This window comes from Nannobrachium achirus (genome assembly GCF_963921795.1).
Source record: "Nannobrachium achirus genome assembly, chromosome: 6".
Taxonomy (NCBI): domain Eukaryota; kingdom Metazoa; phylum Chordata; class Actinopteri; order Myctophiformes; family Myctophidae; genus Nannobrachium; species Nannobrachium achirus.
The window spans coordinates 58752522-58775097 of NC_137815.1; the positions used below are offsets into that span (position 1 = coordinate 58752522).

Below are 22576 nucleotides of genomic sequence, written 5' to 3' on the forward strand. Positions count from 1 at the left end.
AACATTCCCACTGACACATTCCTCAAGACACCCAATGAAAGCAATGAATGAAAGGACAAGGATGAACCTGACATTTACAACTTTTTCACGCAGTGACGCAGCCTTCCTAACATAAATAGTTGTGTAATGTTACTTTTTAAGGTAGCAATAACATACCACTGATAGACAGTAACACTGTTTTCAGTTTGACCCGAATAGAAGGAAGCCTTGATTAGTAGACCTATCATTGAGAACACCTGTCAATGTGGGCAACATTCTTTTTCATCACATATTTATTTTACATAGAACTTGATCTCGCATACATAGGATAAATGGGGGGCCAATTAAAACATAATATAGCCTATCTTTAGAATGACCTAAAATATGGTATGTACAATTGCTTGCTACACATACTTGCTACAAAACCTGTGGATAGATAACCTGTCATTATGGGCATAAAATAGCCTAAGTTGAATGATGGTACATAGGCCCACACTGGAACCCCAAATCAGATTTTTGGCCTATCCAGATTGGAATCAGATTGGTTTGATCAAGTCTGAAAAGCATAAATCGCCTACACATGTTTAGGTTCCTCTTATAAAATAAATAGGCCTAACCCTAACCCTAGTAACTAGGCCTATATTTATTTTAAGGCAACAATTAGCTCAGCACATTGTAGATGTTAAACTGTATAATAATAAAACTATTATTAAGAAAGCAGGATTCTAGGACCCCCCTTCTATATCTTATTGTTTAGTGCTTTACTACAATGTGTTGTTCATCCTGTATTAAAATGCATTGATGCATTAATGCATTGATGTCAGACCATACAGTCTATGTGTCAGACTGGACACAACAGAAACTTTGCCAAACAGATTTGCACATGTGGCCCCTGCATGGGGGCCATCATATTAGCTTGAGTTCAGTGTTAGCCATGCCCAAATATGGAGTCCAGGTCTAGATGTTATATGATGTAGATCCGTGATACACAGACAGGACACCGGTCTACATAAATATTTGCAAATAAAATACAACTGCTTTGCACTGACGTGTAATTCTCCTCCACAACTGTGAGTGGCAGTAATCGGAACAAGTAGCGTCCGGAGTATGTATGGGTGAGAGGCGTCTGGCCCTTTTATATATACTCTATGGTCTGGCCGTTAAGCAAGCCTGTCCCTGTTCCGGTCTGGTTCAGGTCTCCCCCAAGCCCCCTGTGATTGGCTGAACCGGACGTAGGGAGCGCTCGGTTGTAGTCACTTGGACCGCGCGAGGTGCACCAAACGTTGCGTTTATCGTGCGCTTGCCCAGGCCTTACGGCCTGGGCATAAATATAACGATTGCATTCACCACGGCTTCGTAACTCGCGCGGCGCTCCGCCGGCCGCGCGGCCCTGGCCCGCTCTTCGCGGCCACTCGCGCCTGGGCGCTCGGGGGCGAAGAGCAGGACCAAGGTCCGCTGGCCTTCGCGCCGCTTGCAATGTCGTGGACAGTAACTGGCTGGCGTATCTAACCATAAAACGAGCGCTCCCTTCATAGACTAGATTGCGAATAGCTTCCTCGCGGGTGAGAGAACCAAGGAACTTGTAGAGAAGAGAACACAAACATGGCCATGCAGGAGCAGACATGTGATATTCCTTTTCAGGGGAAGTTTCCCGAGTTCCGTAGTCAAATAAATTTGTTAAAACAAGGAGCTGAGGCTCGTGTGTACCGGGGCACATTTCTGGGTAAGCCGACCATTGTTAAAGAAAGGTTCCCCAAAAAGTACAGACATGCCGTTCTGGACGAGAAGCTGACACACCGCAGGACTGTGCAGGAGGTGCGCTCCATACTGAGGTGCCGAAAAGCAGGTAGGCCTACACTGAAGTCAAGCCGTTCAGTCCCTATTCCATAGTCTTTCTGTACCAGTGGTGTAAAAACTAACAGTAGCCTAGTCACAATTTTGTAAAAGTATCAATAGGCCTACTGCACTGTAGAAATACAATGTTAACAAGTTAAAGTCCGGAATTCAAAATGTATAAAAGTATTGGCATCAAAATGTACTTGAAGTACCAAAAGTAAAAGTAGGCCTATTCACAATGTCCCATTTCAAGTTTCAAATGTATACAAATCCTTTGAAAATAGCAGATCTACATGCTCACAATGCGTCCATCACATGGCATTGTGAGCTTGTAGATCTGCTATTGTCAAATGGCCGAATTTTATATGGATGAAGTTTTTATTGGAGGTTTTGTAATAATGATCAAAATCTACAAAATAACTAGTAACTAAAGTTTTCAAATAAATGTAGTGGAGTAAAAGTACAATATTTGGATCCAAGATGTAGTGGAGTAGAAAAGTATTGGAAATTGTACTCAAAATTGTACTTAAGTACAGTACTTAAGTAAAAGTACTTAGTTACTTTACACCACTGTGCACTTATATGTGCAATATACGTCTTCTTGCATCAATTAAAATGACATTTCAAGTCCATGTTGGTTTTGGAGGTTATACCCAACCATAATGCATAAGTGTTCTATGACCGCATTATACATGCAATGGAATATCAGCCATTCCAGAGCTAAAAGGGCTGCTTATTAGTGCTTAACGTCATTACATTTCTCTTAATTCCCAGGTATTCCTGTACCAGTCGTCTACTTTGTGGACTACACCACTCACAGTATATTCTTGGAGGAAATCGTGGGGTCCATGACGGTCAGAGACCACGTAGCTTCCAGCCAACAGCCCCAGTCCCAAGCAGAGCAGGACCTGGAGCAGTTGGCCAACAGGATTGGCCAGGTCCTGGCCAAAATGCACGATGAGGACGTCATCCACGGAGACCTCACCACCTCCAACATGCTGCTGAGGAGCAGTGTGGAGGAGAACCCAGGGATCGACCTGGTGCTCATTGACTTTGGCCTGAGTTACACCTCCGCCCTGCCGGAGGACAAAGGGGTGGATTTATATGTGCTGGAGAAGGCCTTCCTGAGCACCCATCCCAACACTGAGACACTGTTTGAGAAGCTGCTGAAGAGCTACACAGCCTCGTCCAAGAAGTCCCCAGCTGTCATCAAGAAACTGGACGAGGTCAGGTTGAGAGGGAGGAAAAGGTCCATGGTGGGCTGAGAACATACATTGAAATCTTCATTATTCTTTTTTTTTTTTTTTTTTTGTAAAAAGAAATGGGCATGAGTTTAATAGTTCTACTGTATATATAGTATATGAATTGTAATTATTTTTTTCATCAGTCACAGATCAATGTGATTTTTGTTTATGATAATCAAACATATAATTTTCCGAATGTCTGAGTGAGTGTCTGTCGGGTATTTCTTACATTGATGCTCCTACATATTATCATGCAAGCACCAGTTAAAGTTACTTTCCATCCCTCATATACTGTGTGCCCATACAAAACAGAAAGGCCCATACAAGAAGATATGCACGTGTGTCTTGTTTTTTACTTTTAAGTAAACTATTATTAATGTTACTACTATTTAGGGATGGGACGATAGTCGTTATTATCGCGATAAAAAATACTCACAATAATCGTATCGTGGAGATTGGAATTTATCGTGAAATAATTATCTTCCTTATTTAACGAGCTGCATATCCGGTACCATTTATTTTATTTTTTCAGCCTCTACCAAATCTCTTTGCCAAAAAATAGCCTATCTACAAGCTCACAGCTTGCGAGCTTGTAGATCTGCTATTTTTTGGCAAATGTTCCGCCCCAGAATAATGGATATTGTGGATATTTTTATTATCGCGATAATATCGTAAATCACAATTTCTTTGGTCACAATAATCGTGACATGAAATTTTCATATCGTCCCATCCCATTCCCTACTACTATTATCTTTATCATGACAAACCCTCAACCCCAATAAAATGCTGCATCTGATGACTGACCATTGTCACTATTGATTGTCTGTATATTTGTTCATTAATCAAAAATGGAATAGCACATGATATGAGGCATAATTGGATGAATTGGAAATAAATGAAATGAAGTAGAATGTATTTTAAAAGATTGCTGTTGCTGTTGGTATTTTAGCTTAGTTTGCATGTGCGTCATATCCTATTCTCTTCTCTTAGTGTTGAATGGAGCATTCCACTCACGTGATGTTTTATTATGAGCCTGAAGCTGTGTGGAATGAGGTGGTTGACACTACAGGTGTGTCAAAGTTTACTTTCACAATCTCTTCAACATGCACTGAAAAACTGATTCCAGAATTCCAATGGAACAACGGAAAACCATAATTATAATACAAGTAATAGCTGTTCTTTTGCACTTAAAAGGTAAGAATGACAAAAGTGTATTCAATCATTCGTTATTATAAAGAATTGTTAGCGAATAGGATTAATGAGCAAAGGTCAGAGCACCGGTGTTACTGCATTATTTGACCTCATTAGCTGCCTGCTGATAACATTTGTGCAGAAGAAAAATGCTAGGTTAGTTTGCATCTGTCTTCATTGTAATATCAAGGTTTAAAGAAAAAAATTCCCTGTATATTAAATCCTGTTAAACATGCTTTTTCCATTGAAACGCATGCAATGCCTATTGCACAGCACTACAGAATAATATATTTGTATTGTTATTGTTACACTGCAGGTTCTCCGGTTGAGACTATGGGGACAGTAACTGTCTTAACAGGGACAGATGTGACTCTAAGCTGCCTGTTTGACAAATTGTCCAAGCGTGTGAAGTTGAGCACTCTGACGGTTGAATGGAACATGGTTGATAAGCACTCAGACAAGCACATAGTGTACACTTTTGTGGATGAGAGTGCACATGTAAAGTGTAAAGGTTGTCTGGTGGACCAAATGGGGCTGCTACAAAGCAACGCATCTCTCCAGCTGCGTAATGTGACTCTGGGGGGTGAAGGTGTTTACACCTGCAGAATCATAACACCGGTGGTCTACACAGAAACCGTTAAGCTGGAAGTGTTGGGTAAACATTCATTTCTTACTATCTACTTTTGTCAGACAGCCCATCTTGCTGTACAATCGGTTTCATCTTTGAGTTCACTGAGTCTTGAAAATTGTCTTAGCTCTTGTCTTAACTATTTTGTACAGCACACTAAGAATTTAATTTTGTCTGAACTTTAGAGAGAGAGAGAGAGAGTGTGTGTGTGTGTGTGTGTGTGTGTGTGTGTGTGTGTGTGTGTGTGTGTGTGTGTGTGTGTGTGTGTGTGTGTGTGTGTGTGTGTGTGTGTGTGTGTGTGTGTGTGTGTGTGTGTGTGTGTGTGTGTGTGTGTGTGTGTGTGTGTGTGTGTGTGTGTGTGTGTAAATAGCAGTACAGTATGTAAATATTTACAGTATTTGCTCTTGCTTTTTATTCAAAATAGACTGCACTGTTTTTGTTCACAGCCCGACCTTCAGTGTCACTCCAAGAAAAAGCTGTAGTAACAGCGGGAGAGGAAAAGACTCTGTTGTGTGATGTCACAGATTTCTACCCAGAGAAACTTGAAGTGACATGGCACATCCAGAGAGGCTCTCTGACGGTCCCTGCAGGCACCAACTCAAGCTCCCATGTCTGCACAGAAATGGCCGTTCTTAACCCAGATGGCACCTACAGCATTCGCAGTAGCATCACTGTGCATTCTTCTGTAGTGGAGGGCAGAGACACCCACATCCTCATCCTCTGCCAAATCAAACACACAACCTACAGGGAGCTTTACAGGAAAGGTGTTATGCTGACAGTACAAGGTTTGGTTTCATAATTTTGTTCCCAGCAAATTGTTCTCAATGACAGTGAATTGCAATAATAGTCATCATCTTTATCATGTTGTTATGCTATCACCTTTCTCCTGCAGCTTCAAGGGAGCCGCATTACAATGCTGTTACACTGATAGCTGTTACCAGTGTCATTAGTTTGCTGATGGTTCTCTCTGTTATCGGTGGGACACGGCTTATCTGTACAGGTACAGTAGCATGTGTCTACTTCATGATCATGCATCAATGTACTATGTCATGGTACATAACACTAAACATACTGTAACAGTGTGTATTTTCAGTCCATTTGGTTACATTTGTACATTTTCAGAGTGACACATGGATAAATTAACAGTGACTTTACTGTGTATACATACTGTACAATGCAGGTATAGTTGTATAATGTGTGTTCAGTGTGCTCAAAGGCAGTCATGCTTGCTTCCATAGGTCCACCCTGCGTCTCTGACATCATTACACCGAGCATCATCTACACCAAGGTGCCAATAGAGCTTAAATGTACCATCAGAAGGGTTCGACTGAGAGAGCTCAAAGTGAAATGGTACAAAGTGGCAGCCAATGCAGACTTCATCCTGGTCCCAAACAACCAGTCAGAATCAGATCCTGTATTGGTCATTGAGGATCTGAGTGACCAGGCGATCCTTCAGTCAGATAGTAGACATGATCATGTGTCCATCCTGACTGTCTGTCTGACTGTCAGTGATGATCAAACTACATACCGGTGTGTGGTGAAACACAGGGCCAAAAACATCACCAGAGAAACCACAGTCAATACAAAAGGTAAAACAGATTCAACATTTCCTCAAAGGAAGTTGTTTTGTATGAAGCTCTGATCATTCGGTCCGTCACGGGTGCCGGTTGGGAAATAACGGATGGACCCAGATGCATAAATCTATACTGTCAAAAATTACAAAAAGGTAATATGATAATGAAGTTAGAGTTTATTTAATTTGATCCCATTCACACTCTCTACTCCAGTGGCCCCAGAGTTTCTACATATCTCCAGCATCCCGCAAATCCCTAGGGTGGAGAGGCTGCTGGTACTGTGCACTCGGGTGGAGAAATTTTACCCGGAGGACATTCGCCTGGAGTGGTCCAGGAATGACGGGGAGCACGTTTGCACCGTCACTAACTTTGGGCCTTTCTCAGACCATGAGGGCCTCTACAGTGTGTGGAGTAAGATCCAGATGGTAATGGCTAGAGAGGATGAGATGGCTGTCTACAGTTGTCGTGTGTATCACTCCAGTTTCCCCGAACCAGGATACAAAGATTCTTGGTATCATATCAACACCCACGGTATTTTCCAGCTAGATACTTCTGTACTTATGTTATTTAGGTAAACGAAGTGTGCTGTTTAACTACTTGTAGATAGTAGAGCCGTTATTTACAGATGCCAGGTATCCTACTTGCTATCCTAGTTACTTTTTGCACATGTATCTTGTTTTCTTAACACTCTTAATTCCTTGAACATTTACTCAGTTGGTGGTTCATGGTGATTCATGCTAATCATAACATTTATTGATTATACGTATCTCTGGATTAGTGTGTCTGCTAAATGCCTAAATTGTAATTACTTGCATGTTTTGTATGAGCAAAGCCTCATCAGAGACTGAACACATGTGGTCAAACCAGTTTCAGTAAATCTACTATTTCTAATAGTTGGCATCTACGATGTGGCTCACATCTGTTTTTAACAGGAAATCCTCCAAATGTGATGTTTGTCAACTGCGAGCCCTCATGCCCTCTTCTGGGTGAAGAGTGCACACTCAACCTCTGCGTCAAAGACTTCTGTCCCGAAGATGTTTCCATTACTTGGTCCAAGAATGGAGAGATTCTCACAAGTGCCTTCAATACGCCTCCCAGTCTCAACATCAATGGCTTGTATACCATGTGGAGCTTCCTAAAGGTGATCCCAAACAGGGAGGACCAGGGCTCTCAGTTCAGCTGCAAGGTGGTCCACAGTGCTCAGAAGGAAGCTGAGGAGAGGACTTTCACACTGACACATCTAGACATGATAACCGCTGGATTGGGATAATAGGATGGTTATGAACCGTCACATTCCTTAAATAGTTAGAAAAGGTACACTGTTTTGCTTGGTTTTATACATTACATCACTGACTTAAATGGTAATGGAGAATGTCTCTTTATTGTACATTATGTTGATAAATGGTGCTAGCTAGTTGTAACGTAGCCATGTTTTACTCAACAGAACCATAAATAATCTATCTTAAATACAATATTATGCTCAACAAATACAGGTAGCACAGGGGCAGCAAATGCATGCATTGTAAAACAAAATTAAATCAAGACAAAAACATCAACATTTGTATCAGAATTATTTATTTTCCCTCTTAGATTCCATCAATCTAAAGAGTTAGGATGCTATGTAAAATGTCTATATAACTACAAGGCATGTGGTCATTACTGTTGTGTTCCATTTAATTGGAACACAACAATGTTCAAATAACATTTGTACTTGTTACAAATGTCTGTATTTATTTAGAATTGTTCAATGCTTTTGGATATAATTTTCTTTGGTTAAAATACATTCAGATTGGATGTATTTAGTATATTACCTATTCCAGTCACTATGTAAGGATTTATTTTATATTCTGGCAATTACAAATAATAGAAAATCTAATATTTGGCAGAGGCTTAAGTTGATTGTGAATCATTATGTCAGGAATGTAGTTTCAAACACAAACTGGTTTACCACATTCATGTATTTAACACTGCTCTCTATTCAACAGATCACAAAAAAAGTATTTACGCATATTGTATAAGGCATTGGAAGGCATAGCAGCAAACTATCAAGATACTATTACAACAAATAAATTAAACGTAACTAATACAATAAAGAAATACTTTGAAATACATTTTCAAAGTTGAGTGAAAGCCCATTTCACATACCCTCATTGGCTTATGTACACATTTCTTTTGTAATATAAACTACAAAGCATGACTCTAAATAAAGCTATTTGTGACAAAGCAAGTGCATGACTGGAGTGTTAAATAATTGCAATAGTACTTGGTCATATTTGTCTTTGGACATATAATGGGTTCATATATCAATATTAAATATTATATCTGGAATGTATTTGTAACAAGGAGGGTTGTTTATGCTTTCACCACTGGATGTCCATTAAATACTATATCTATGGGTGAAAGTACTACACCTAATGCTTAATTTGTACTTTGTCATAAGACGGTGTCAAGCACTGAAAATAGCTGATGTACAAGCTGACAGCGCATTGCATTGTGAACTTGTAGATCAGCCATTTTCAGTGCATGACACTGTCATACGACAAAGTATATATTGGGCACTATTACATCACTAATGTCACCAGCAATAAATCAACATCTACAACATTCGGAAAAAAAGTCCATTTTGACATTGAAATATAGGCAATATGGTCATGGTTTATGTGAAAAGTAAAGAACCAGGTCTGTGTGGGACAGACTGGTGGCTGAGCGCAGTTCAGCTGAAATCGCGGTTGGTGAGCAGCATGGGGGCCACCAGGGTCCAGACGTACAGGGCCAAACATACCCAGCTGGAGGTGATCTTTACCCACACTGCTGGCCACTTACTAGAGATGGCACTGTAGTCTGCATCAGGGCTGTCAAGCACCAAACCAGAAAGAGAATTCGAAAGGTGATTAGTTTTTAAGATTTAAGATTCGGACAAAAACAACTTTCAATAATGCAGCGGTTCTCAACCTGTGGGTCGGGACCCCCAGCGGGGTCCCCAAATTATTTTGGGGGTCCCCAGATGATTAACTTAATGTGCAACATTGTTTTCTCACTCAACAGTAAACAAACCAACATAAAGTGTATGTGCATAGAGGGTATCTGCACATTTCTCAAGTGCCAATTTAAGGACTTTCTAATACCTCTAAAACAACAAATTAAACATTGGTCAAATTGTCAAATATTGGAGGCAGAAATTGTGAAAATAACCGATCTACATGCTCACAACGCCTCGCAACAACGCAAGGCGTTGTGAGCATGTCGATCTGCTATTTTCACAATAGAATCGTTTTATACAAAATGTAATTCCTCAACTCTTAGTGATGGTCAGGGTGGTCCCCAGTTAGAATATGATTATTTGGGTGGACTAAGCGGAGATTGTAAATAATCTCTCAGGTTTTATTCCGTTGCAGGACTGACATTTCTAAGTCACGTGACGTCTTCTTCAGGCCAGGCCCGTTGAAAGAGAGACTTACTCTTTGATCTTGCTGCGATGCAACCACGTGGTTCATGTATCGCATGTGTCCATCTACATTCATTATGAGGACTCAATGTTTGGAACTATGCAGTAGTGTTTGGAAATATTGGTCACCCGATGACAAGCATTCATTCGGCATTCTATTTGTTCTTGCTGTTATCTCAGAGCACACCTAAACAAATTCCAAATCAACTCTAAGCTGTTTTAGTAATACATGATTGAATATTGAATAGTATATGAATATTCATTCATAGTTTACAGTGTAAATCTATGGAAGTGTAATAATAGCTCTTTTTCTCAATGGCTCTTTTTCAGACCAAAGAAGGTGTCATGTGCCCTGCTCACTGTTCAGGCTGAAGGCGTCATGTGACTTTTTCAGACTAAAAGACGTCATGTGAGTTTGAAGCTTCAGTCCTGCAATGGAATAAAGCAGTGGTTCTCAAAGTTTTAGAGGGTTCCACAGAGTCTCCAGCAAAATTAATAAAATACCATCTAAATCAGATTGACATATCCACTGCCAGAATTAATGGGACAAGAACAGTTACAGGGGCGATTTGGTATAAAGCCATTGAGATAATTCATTTATAATTCTTATTTAATCGAATTAAAACATTGTTTTGTTTTATTTGTATCTCTATTTTGTTTCTATAAACAGTATATAGTATTGCTTCTGTCTTGACTATACTGTAGGCCATGTATTTATAATATTGTTTATTACTTTTGAGTTAATTTTCCCAAATCACTTGACCGATCAGCGAAAAAGTTTCTTGTGCACAGTACCTTTTACCACTTTAACCTTTTACAACTGTTTGACACCATAACGTCAGTATATCTCTACTAGCAAGAGTTAAGCACAGTCATGCCCAAAGCTTGCATTTTCTGCTAGCCTCTTTCAGAGCCAAGCTGTCAATAAGAGTGTCATAACAGCCCTCTTGTTTAATAGAAAATAGGTCAAACCCTCACTGTCTAAAGCAGCAACCTTTTTAGGCCACGACCCCCAAAATATTTTGAACTGGATACCCCCCACCCTGTACAAGCACTTGGGATTGTAGGAGTTGGCATTGCATTTAGTTTGACTCAATCGATTCTATTGTGAAAATACATCTACATGCTCAAAACGCCTCGCGTTGCGAGGCGTTGTGAGCATGTAGATCTGCTATTTTCACAATTTCTGCTGCTTAATATTTGTCAATTTGACCAATGTATGACCAGAGGTACTAAAAAGGTCTTTAAAGTCCTTAAATTGTCACTTTAGAAATGTGCAGATACCCTGTGTATACACCTATACTGTATGTTGGTCTGTTTACTGCTGATTGAGAAAACAATGTTAACATTCAGGAAAACATCTGGGGACCCCCCCAAAATAGTTTGGGGACCCTCTGTGGGTCCCGACCCACAGGTTGAGAACCATTGGTCTAAAGTCTGCTGTTGATGGGGGAGAATATACCAACCTGTACCAGTTGGTGAGAGTCATCATGATGTAGAGAGAAGCCAGGAACAACATGAAGTGGAAGAAGGAGTAACTATACTGGACCATGTCCCTCTCATTGTCCTCCACCCGCCTGGGCCCCACCTGGACATCTTCAACTAAGTCTGTGGTACTGCAGCTGCTCTCAGCCAGGCTGGCTGAGTCACTGGAGGCCATGGTCAGTTTATTCACCTGGCTGGTGTTGGATGAACGGATGCTGCAGGAGAGGACATTGAACATGTCCAGTTAGAAATCTAACTGCTCATTGTAACAGTATGCAAAACACTTCAAATTAGTCATGTGAAAATTAATTCATTAAGACAGTGATTCTAAAACTTTGAAATTTGAAGGTCTCCCCTTAACTTTGACAGTGTACAAATGGAACCAAATGGACCCGTTAGGGTTCATTTAGTTCCATTTGTACACTGTCAAAGTTACAGACTTGTAAGGGTCAATTTAGACCCCCATAAAGGAACCTAGAGTCTGTAGAGAGTCCCTGAAATCCACTTTGAGATAAGAGATTAAATCCCTTGCATCAGATTATGTCAGGTTGAAGAGAATCCTATTTCATCATGAAACAATTTGTGAAGAAAAAGACTAATTGCATTTTATATAATCACAGTTGTCAGTTGTGGTGAATGCAGAAAAGCAAGTATTGACATATTGGTTTTATATTCCTAATTCAAGGACTATTAGGCCACATGACATCTACCTTTCCACATAATTCAGTGTTGATGTATCACTAATCCATCCCATCCAATAGGAGTAATCCTACCTGGAGTAAATAATGCAGAGCACAAAAATGGCCAGCCCCACAATGCTCTGGGCATCCCACCACGGGATATGTGGGGAGTTCATGATCGGCTCCTCTGTACCGATAATCACCACGGCCGTCTGGTTTTCAATCTCCAGAGGGGCCAGTGTAGGGACAGCAATCTGATGGAAGATACTTAGCAGGCTGGGGTTGCATTCCCGATCTGGAGTGGAGTGATTGGGTAGAGAAGGGTTGATGTTTTCTTTTTTTGCGCTTTGTCAACTTTTGTATGTATATATTACTGTGAGAAAAACACATTTTCCAGGTCTGGAAAACAAATGTATAATTCAATACTTTTCCAGATTATACCTATCCAAGCACCCTGTTGAGTATGTATGAGTAAATTCTTTGATGGTATAATGTTCTAAAGAACGCCTTTGATTAATAACATGATAGTTAACACACAGAGCTAAACGAAAGAAAACAGGCTTATGTCTTATGGAGTGCAACATTTCACTTCACTGCATTGTGAGGAATGTTTGGCTACTCGACCACCACTTTAGCACTGCAATTTACAATCATTCATTCACTCTTTCACACTTTTTCGTCAACCACAATTTCCATGTGTAGCAAGGCATACTAGGCATGAAACAGAGTAGAGTCACTGGTCAACTTATCTCTCTCCCTCACTTCCCCTTGCCCCCATTCTTCTTCTTCCCTTTATCGTATGGAAAAAACTAAAACTAATTAGCTTGCACCAAAACAAATTTCACCCACTGTTTTACACCTGTAAACCTGTGATGCGACAATAAAGTTGATTCTGATTCTGAATTGAACAACCGCTTATGCCTGAGAACACCTGAGTGCCTTTCTCTCATTGGTTAGACTAGAGACTGCCATGTGTCCATTGGCCACAAGGATTATTTCAAAGCCACAGCAGTGTAGGTAATATCTGAGATAGAGAATATAATACTGATAACCTCTGGGAAAAGTGTAAATTAGATTATTGTGATTGATTATTATACAATTTTGTTCATGATTCTTGTATGAAGCTAGTGGATTCTCTCATTTTAATGTAGTTTTCCATGTAGTTCACAGAGTGTATCAGATCAGAGATTTCCTTTTCAAACAGAGCTTAAAGTTTCTCACCAGGCTCATTGGTCATAGCAGACCAGGTCAGATACATGGTGTACAAGGTGATGATGGAGGACTGCAACAGACCTGATCGTGGCTGAGATTCCTACACATGCAGAGAAACAAACACAAATATTTTAATTCTATTTAGGAAAACATTAGAGGCATTCCCACCACAACTTCCTAAACCTTCTAAAAATGTTTCAGACTAACTTTAATAATCATATTGCATTGTATACTATAACTGTAATTTCTGACAGATCGTGATCATTTGTCTACCTTGTGCAGCCTAACAATTTAATCAACCACTTTAAATAAAGCAATTACATTTGAATTCACAAAGAAATCAACAACATTACAATAGCAGTTTCTGTGCAGTACCTGTACTTTAGGTATTATGGAGATTACAGAGGCCCCGATGCATAGCAGCATATTGAAGCTGATGAAGAACTTATTGATGAGGCAGCCCTCAGGCTGAGTGTAGAAGACGAACAACAGCACAATGGTAACAAACGATGCAATGTAGCCGAGGACTGTCACTGCCATCAATGCTACAAACAGAGGACAGAACCAAGTAAACATTTAGCATATTGGTTTCATATGTACAATATACACCTGTTCAATACCAGCATACTCAGTATCAGAGAGAAAGTAGAAAATAACAATCTGCAAAGCCTTTGATTAAGGTTTGTTTTGGTGATACTTGATGACCATGATTTAAAGCAGTGGTTCTCAAATGTTTCATGTCATGTTTCATGGACCCCCATACCAACATGATTTGTGTTAAAAGACTTTCACAAACATAACACATTTTTCATTTCTTTCAAGACTTTAAAACTAATTTCAGATCTACAAGTACAACGCGTCGTAGATCGACTGTTTTCAAATAGCCATTAGGGTTAAAGTGGTTAAATAGATTTTTATGTTAGCCTACAGTATTTTAAGAATTTCTTCTGGCAATGCCCTTCAAGGACCCCTGAGGGTCCCGGACCAAACTTTGAGACCATTGATTTAAAGGTTGACTTTTGATATTTATTTACCATAAACCTGTCAATTTATTGTGAGGATATGTGACAATCTCACTGTTGTCACATAATACTTGCCACTCTATTTGTCGAGAGCTCAGTCTCTAGGAGGCTTTGGTCAAACAGCGCATGCATAGGGAAGTATTAAGTATGCTAGGGTTCATATGGTTACAGTACAGATTTCTGTCCATTTCTTCTCTGACAATTTCTCTGGTGAGAGGAACTATGGGAAACTGACCTGCGTACCAGCCTCTGGCATTTTCAGTTTCCATCTTCTCTACCCAAGATTCATTCCATGAGTGGGCGAAGTCCACCAACAACACCAGCTGGATCAGAATGAAACAGAATGCGCCTGAGGTGCCCACCGCAAACCATGCTGCAAACACAGACACAGGAAAACACAGAATCTAAATAATGATTTATAATGTAGAATCCAACCACAATATTCAATTGATGAGGTATTCATTGTTCATGTTTGCCTGAAAGGTGTTCATGTTTGCCTGACACTGGTATGAAAAGAAAAATATATACAGTATCTACGTGCATGAAATTCACACACACACACACACACACACACGCACGCACGCACGCACGCACGCACGCACGCACGCATACAGGCTACAGTATATATTCTAATATAAATCTTACTGTGAGTGAAAGGCCCCTCAGGAATATAAAAGGCACCAACAGTCACTGCTACCATGGCAGCAATCTTAAAGAACCAAAACCTGGTGAAAGAGACATAATGAATACTAATTAATAATATTATCAGTGATTATTGGCGAGTGGTTAAAAGAGCCCAAGTTCAAGCACTTTAGGTCGGACTCTCACCTTGAAAAAAAATAGAACAACCCTCCCATTACCACTGTCAACTTATCCATGCTTGTGAAGAAACACAGAACGTATTGTACTCCTACTCCTCCTACTGTGAGATGGTTTAATGTTCTCTTCACAAGGTCCATGTGTTGGGTCACAAATAATACAATACAGTCCTCTGTTCCACTTTCAAGTGACATGCATTTAGTTTGAACTCTTATCTATAAACTCTGTCTATATAAACTACTGTACATACTGTATGCAGATGTCAGGTGGCTACATTGCTGTTTTTTTATTTGATCAGTGATTGACCCATGCAGAATGTCTCTTTTGCAGAACATTGTGAAAATGATTTGACCATGCCAAAAGTCAAGTCACGAGAGAATCGTCAATAGAAATATGTCCCATGCATGCTGAATGCTGATTAGATAGCTCCAAGATGTCTCGTGTCATAAATACGTGAAATGAGTTAGCTGGAAAAAGTTAAGAAATGAAGGAATAGTATGAAACAACACAAATAATTCGAATAGATTTTTATAATCAACTAAATCCATTAGTCTTATTATTCTTTGTCGTGCAACCAATACTTGTTGTATTCATAAAGGTCGGGCCCGGCACAAGGCAATATACTACGCCCCGGGCAAAATAGTTAATCTGTCATCACCGTCCGCATACGTCAAAATTGACAAATTATGGCAAGGTTTAGTCAGGCTCTGAGAGTAGGCTCTGTATGGTTACATGTACTGTAGCTAGGGTTGTTAACAATTAATCGATATTTTGCATCCCTAACTGTAGCTGGTGGCGTCATAGCGAGCACAGTAATGAATAAAATCTATTTTGCCTGTGGTGGCAAAGCGCCGAGGGCAATTGCCCTGTTTGAGTTGACTTTTTTTTACCATTGTATCACAAAGAACAAACAAAATATTTTGATGTTGATCTCAGTAGAATTGCTTACCCATTATGGAAGGCAGCACGCGGGTCCCTAGTGTTTTTGACCTTGATCATGGCAACAGCAAATGCCAAGAAGCACATGCTCATGCCAAAGCACACCCGGTACACAGCTTTGTAACCCACAATCATCTCACAGTTGACATCGGCTTGGAGACCAGGGATGGAGGAGCCTGCTCCGTCTTCACAGAAACCTGGAATCTATGGTGTATCACAGATACAACTTATCAAAGATAAGACTAATTCTACAAATCAAATTGACGCTTTAAAATAAATATTTTTTGTCAAGTGACACAGTGACGTGACAAAAGTATAATTATAAATGAAGCCTATTCAATGAGTCACCACGGGGAAGCTAAGCAGCCTCCTCAGTGGAAGGGATCGTGAGAACGGATTGTCTTCATGCTTAGAGTTTACAGTTTAGGCATTTTTAGCAGACGCTTTTAATCCAAAGCGATTTACAATAAGCAGGTAATACTAATACATCAATATAATAAGCAAGATAATATGTCAGTACATCAACAACAATACAACAAATACATTAGAATATTAATCTAGAAAAAATAATAATAACATAGGTAGATCACGCACCTAATCTTCTAAAAATGTCTAAAACCTAAAAAAGAAAAAGAAAAAAAGAGAAAAGCTTCATGTGTGGTCATCGAGGGAAGGGCAGTGTTACAGTTGTGCTATGGGTTTAGGTGGAGTCTGAAGAGGTGAGTACCACGGTGGAAGCTAGGGAGTGAGCCTGTATAAGTGCGACAGCCAGGGAGTTTATTCCACAGTTATGTGTCTTTTTATCATTATTATTATTATTATTTGAACATTGTACCTCAAGTGAAGATATTTCAAGAAGTTCTATTCATTTTCTCAGTGCAACTAACTTACTAAATATTATACGTCAGGGGTCTTCAACAGGGGGTCCGGGACCCCTAGGGGGTCCTCAGAGTTACTACAGGGGGTCCACCAAATCTTCCAATCCTTTTTATATTAACAACTTGAACCCTAGTGTCCATATTCTGAGAACTGGAGCCAAAAATAGCCGATCTACAAGCTCACAACTCCTCGCGCTGCGAGCTTGTAGATCGGCTATTTTCGGCAAAGAGGTAGAGGGGAAAAAGAGCAGACTAAGTACAGAGTAAAAGGTCAAGTTTATTAGGTAATGTCGGCTCAAGTGGTTAAATATCTGAAAACACAAATTGACATGAATCCAAAATACACTGATGATTGTGCTGTCAAACGATAAAACTACTGTATATGGAATCTATGAACAGGTTGTGGGGGTCCCTGCTTCATCTCTCTCTCTCAACTAAGGGGTCCTTGGCCTGAAAACGTTGACCCCTGCCCTGTTATACGTAGATCAAAATCAACACCTCATTACACCTCCACAAAGGCATGTAAACCCTGCAGCGGTGTGCTGCGTTTCATCATACCCTTTTGAGCTGATTCTCCACTCCTGGTGACAGCATGATGCAGGCTACGATGGTCCCTAGCAACAGGATGAAGGCGTAGATGACTCGTGTCACCGTGGAGTTTCGGCTGTTGGGACAACATTTGCACAACAGGCATGTGGCACCACTGCAAAGACACGGCACCTAGGAAACACAGAGATGGGACGGAGAAAGGTTGAGCGCCAGAAAGGCTATACCCTACTCGTAAACATAAATCTTAAAAAGTGATCCTTTATAACAAAGAAATTCACCTTATTGTTTATTATTTTACACCTATTTGTAAAATAATGCTGCTTGTAAATGGATAATGTCAGATGGAAACACCAGAAGTCCAAAACTGTTACTTTTCAGGATTCAAATTCAAAATAGCAGATCTACAAGCTCAAAGCGTCGCTTTGCACCGCGTTTCAAGCTTGGGATCTGCTACTTCCGATGCTTTTATATGATGCTGTAGTATGAGCATTAATTTACGAAAAAAAGACAAAAGGTTAGAATATGGAGATAAGAGGTTTCTGCCCGACAACAACGATATGGAACTTGTTGCTTGACAAAATCAAGCCCAGTCCAGAACAAAGATTCACAATGCAATGACTTGCAACTTTACAACCTCTTGCAACAAAACCCTAAAACTGTGGTTTGTAAATGGACAGTCCACACCCTGGCGCCGAGCTGCAACCAAATGCCGTTTCCACATATGTGATAAACAGCAGACTGCACGGTGACAGACAGTGACAGACACAAAGTGAAGAGCAGGGATAGTTTACCGTTTCCATAGCACGTCAACCTATTATATTATAATTTATATAGCCTACTCTTGAATAAAAAGATAAGATACACTCTCCAGGCTACAGTCTTACTTTCTTATTTACAGTACAGTGGTACACTAGAGTAGTCCTCTACCTCTTCTATTGGATACTAGGCTACTTACAGACTGGAGCCTCTCTAGGCGTGTATTTTGCAGCTAATTCCATGAGTTCCGCTATAATGGCTATAAAGGGTATTACTCAGCAGGATTGAGGAAATGTCCCATTAGAGATGTCGCCCTGAAGAATGGAATAAGTTTCACTTTTAAATTCAAGCTCATCCATTTACCCCAGAGGCCTGATTACCAGCGCACTGTACTTCCAATGTTAAAAAAGACCGTAAAAGGACTTATTTGGGATGTTCCTTTTAGGCAGGGTGTTTAACTGTACTTGTACTGTACTACATTTCTATTGTATTGATATACCTGTACTGTTCTCCATTTTTGTCTAATAAAATAATCAATCAATCAATCAATCAATCAATCAATCAAAAGAAACTGCATGCCCTACAAAGCCTAAGTGCAGTAGATCTAAGAAACTGATAAATATGTCTTTAAAGTGTTTTGACTGGCCAGTTAAAACTATTAGTTTAACAGTTTAACTAACAGTAATTAGAATTTTGCACTTATTGTACACGTATTCACAAAGTAAATGTCTCTCAAAATCATGACAGCTAATATGACCTTTGACCAAAATAAATAACTCTAATTCAACCAAAACATATTGCTACTGTAGGCCTACTTATGCTGTGAATATGGGCAGCGTAGAGCCCCCTACTATCCGCATCATTCTGGTCTCTCTCCTGCAATGCACCTTAAGACAACTGCCTTGAGTAGAATGTGGGACAGCCTGTAAGATTGTAAACAAGTTAATACCCCAGTCAGACACTCACGCCAGCTTAGGTGAGGTCAGCTTACATAGCCGAGCAGGCAGGGAACCAGACGTTAATGATGTTAATGTGTGCCAGGCAGATACCAACCATCTATGGTGTAGGGGAAGATGTGTATTGCTCATAGGCTTGTTAATTTTCAATGACCCCATAACTCTGTGAGTGTAAAAATGGAACCAAATGGACCCTTAAGGTCCCATTTGTACACTCTCAGAGTTACAGATCTGTAATTGTCATTTTAGGGCTGGCTCTTTATGTGTTTGCCTATGCCTACTAATTTTGTAAGTCTGTGACACAAATAGAATTTTGACCAAAATGTCCACCACAAGGCAGCATGGCGATGACCCCTGAGCACATTCCCTCCTTTCCAAGTGCTGTAGTGAGCCTTGAGCCTTGACCGCATTTCAGAGACAATAAATGATATACAGGTTAACTTATCTCTGTGCTGCCACAAGCTGGCCTTAGTCCATTAATGACTACATACATGGCTCTTGTACTTTACCCATTTATAATACATGCAAATAGTATTACAATTGAATTTATTGTATTGACTGACAACTGACTACTTTCCAAGCGTCTACTCTTATTTATCATAATTGTCATATCGTTCCAAAACAGCATTTGTTCTTTCTGTTGGTTTGCGTGATATACTAAGTCTAATTGTGAACATGGCGTGTGTTTTGTCATGACAAGGCAACATAGCACAGTTAATCCCATTAATCATGTGTAAGCTGATAACCAGCACGGTTTGATTAACCCTTTGCTGTTGATGATATGATTTTGTAATATATTATATATTATATATAGGCCTAGGCTATCCCCAACAATTCAAGTAAGTGTTCAGTGGGTACAGTGAGTGGAAAGGTCATATAAGGTATAGTGTTCTCTTCCTGTGTCTGTGTAGTAGCATGATGTTAAATTATGTGAGGCTAGAATGTAGACAATGTGGACTGAAGCCCTCCCTATACTGGGCTATACTGGTGGTATAGTGGAAGAAACACTTCTTGGTGATCCAGATGTTTTAAGGCATGTATAGCCAAATAAAGTGATTTGTCTTGGAAGTATGGGGGAAAGGGAGACAGGATTCACTGTATGTGATGTTCATTGAGTGATAGTATCCTACATATTATTAGGCTTATACCATGTGATTTCATTCTTATATTACATCTAACATCCCTTACCCTTAGGCCTTAGCCATAAATGTAAGGTCTAACTACACCTCGTGCTGTTTACATTTCTGACAAATAAAGCATAAAATAATAAATGTATTATTATTATTAGGCCCTATACATTAATAATAATTGAAATAATAATAATAACAATAAAATGCCTATAATTTGACATTACAGTGCCTCTGTCAAAATAGCCTAATGTCAAGAAGCTTTAGGCTACAAAACTGTGCCTAATGCCTCATTCACACTACAAAACTGTGCCTTATAGGCCTGATAATTTGCTTAAATATATCGCAAAGTAGACAATTAACAAATTATATATTCAGGCCATTCAGTCATTGTGGTAGGCACCGTTTAACATTAACATTACGTTACCTGTTGCCCTACTGCGCAGTGCGTAGTCCTATAGCTAGGGACTGGGTAGCCTACGATCACACAACATAAGATTATTCTTTATAATAGCCTAATAATAATTACCGTATTATTATTCCACATTTGCATGAGCAATAACTTACCCAACTTGCGATAGAAAAGACCCCCAAAACAGCTCCCATAATTGTCCAGTTTCGGAGCGCACAAGCACGAAATCCGTGTTTGTTACCGTATTAACGATGAGCGCTCTGCTCTGTCCCTCCAGGTTGGATACAAGTCACAAGTCACAATCTGTTTCAAATCAACTGTCAAACAAATGATTGTCCATAGTCAACAATGAACATTCAATTCACTGTAACATAACGCAGCCTACTGTAACTGTAACGTTACAGTGCATTCTTCATAAATCTGTGCTGCGCAATCTAGCCTACGTCATGTACAATGACGTCATTACGTAGCGATCAACGCAGCCATAAATGTGGTTCTGAATCTGATAATTAATATCTCATTTTTCATCGATAATAAATATGCAATATGTTTTTTTTTTACTTTGTTTATTAGATTTTCCACAGAAGCATTCAGTATCAAAAGTTGGTATTATGCAGATAGATACATAATATAGTGCCTACCGCCGTCCAGTGCAATCCATTCTTGTAGGTACTAGGCAACTTGCGACAAGCTTATGCTATAGCGCCCCTGTGTGACCATTAAAGACAACTACAAACTGAAAGAGGTCAGGGTAAGGCTAATAAAATAACAGCTTTTGTTTCTCTGTCCAAATAAAAAAATGAGAAGTTTTAAATGTAAAATGAAAATGCAGAAAACGGGCCCATTCTCTGTCCAAATTAAAAATGAGAAGTTACGAAAATATCGAAAACAGGCCCATTTGTTTTACTAATTTATAGCCTACTGACTGACATGATACCATGTCATCATGTCAGTATCATGATACTAACCATGATACCGACATGACACTGACCATGATACTATTACTGACATGATAGGCATTAGGCCTACTGACATGACACTGACCAGCCGATATCCCCATTGTCATATCCTTGCAGCGACATGAAACTGACCATGATACTAATGATACTGACAGGGGTGTCGCACCAAATTCTGGGCCCTGGGTACAAGGATTCACTGCGGGCCCCCATAGAATGTTCTTCAATCATATAGGGGGAGGGGGTTTAACCCATTTAGACTGGGAATACATTATTTTGTGCTTATTGAAAAATATCAGATATACAAGCTCACAGCGAGTGCCACGCTGCAAGCTTGTAGATCTGCTATTTTTGAAAAATTGTGATTTATTTTTTGAATAGCATATGTTTCTATGTCAGTGGTGCTTAAACTTTTTCATGTGAAGGACCCCCATGCACACATTTTCATGACTTTTCAAAAATAGCAGATTTACAAGCTCACAGTGCGGCACCGCTTGTATATCTGGTATAAAATAATTAAGGCCCCCTCCACCTTGGGCCCTAGTAACTCAGTCCCACTTTTTCCCCGCTTGTGACGTCCCTGGCAGTGGATACTGACATGACACTGACACGAAACCGACCATGACACTGATGTCAATTTTGTCAATGGATAAGAACCTGCAGTTTGTTTTGACAGCAGATGGAGCAGACTCAGTAACCTGTGACCATGCATATGTCAATTGCAGGATTAGGGATTAACTATTAAAAAAAGGTGCATCTTGTAGTGGAGGTCTTCGCCAGACTGGGTGGCCTAATGGGTAGCTGCAACCCAGTCATGCATGGGTTGCAGCCTGCAGGACAAGAGGAGGAAGCTGCATTTTTATAACATGCTGTATGATTAAACGTTTT

General features: G+C 39.9%; 2 protein-coding genes and 1 gene segment (V, D, J or C); 2 read left to right on the forward strand and 1 right to left on the reverse strand.

The window, feature by feature from the left end:
• Window positions 1-1581: 1581 nt before the first annotated feature.
• tp53rk (TP53 regulating kinase) lies at window positions 1582-3080 on the forward strand (the record flags this gene model as incomplete). Its single annotated transcript, XM_080728320.1, has 2 exons — window positions 1582-1825; window positions 2590-3080. The coding sequence occupies 2 exons, from the start codon at window positions 1582-1584 to the stop codon at window positions 3078-3080; spliced, it is 735 nt and encodes a 244-aa protein (XP_080584446.1).
• Window positions 3081-4583: 1503 nt separating this feature from the next.
• Window positions 4584-7722, forward strand: LOC308287203 (Ig gamma-2A chain C region-like). The segment is given in 5 exons: window positions 4584-4905; window positions 5325-5642; window positions 6117-6341; window positions 6666-6983; window positions 7385-7722.
• An 896-nt stretch (window positions 7723-8618) lies between these two features.
• Window positions 8619-21064, reverse strand: serinc3 (serine incorporator 3). The gene is made up of 11 exons (XM_080728740.1): window positions 20888-21064; window positions 17491-17652; window positions 16065-16258; window positions 14942-15021; window positions 14532-14669; window positions 13650-13819; window positions 13284-13374; window positions 12156-12357; window positions 11364-11597; window positions 8991-9304; window positions 8619-8915 (listed from the first exon to the last, which is right to left on the reverse strand). The coding sequence occupies exons 1-10, from the start codon at window positions 20924-20926 to the stop codon at window positions 9166-9168; spliced, it is 1449 nt and encodes a 482-aa protein (XP_080584866.1). The 5' UTR covers window positions 20927-21064; the 3' UTR covers window positions 8619-8915; window positions 8991-9165.
• Between the last annotated feature and the right edge of the window lie 1512 nt (window positions 21065-22576).

Coding starts and splice junctions, on each gene's coding strand:
- serinc3 (XM_080728740.1), bottom strand. CDS start 20,926: ATGGGAGCTGTTTTGGGGGTCTTTTCTATCGCAAGTTGG. Junction 17,653..20,887: donor TCTTTTCTATCGCAAGTTGG/GTAAGTTATTGC, acceptor TGTGTTTCCTAG/GTGCCGTGTCTTTGCAGTGG. Junction 16,259..17,490: donor TGGAGAATCAGCTCAAAAGG/GTATGATGAAAC, acceptor GATACACCATAG/ATTCCAGGTTTCTGTGAAGA.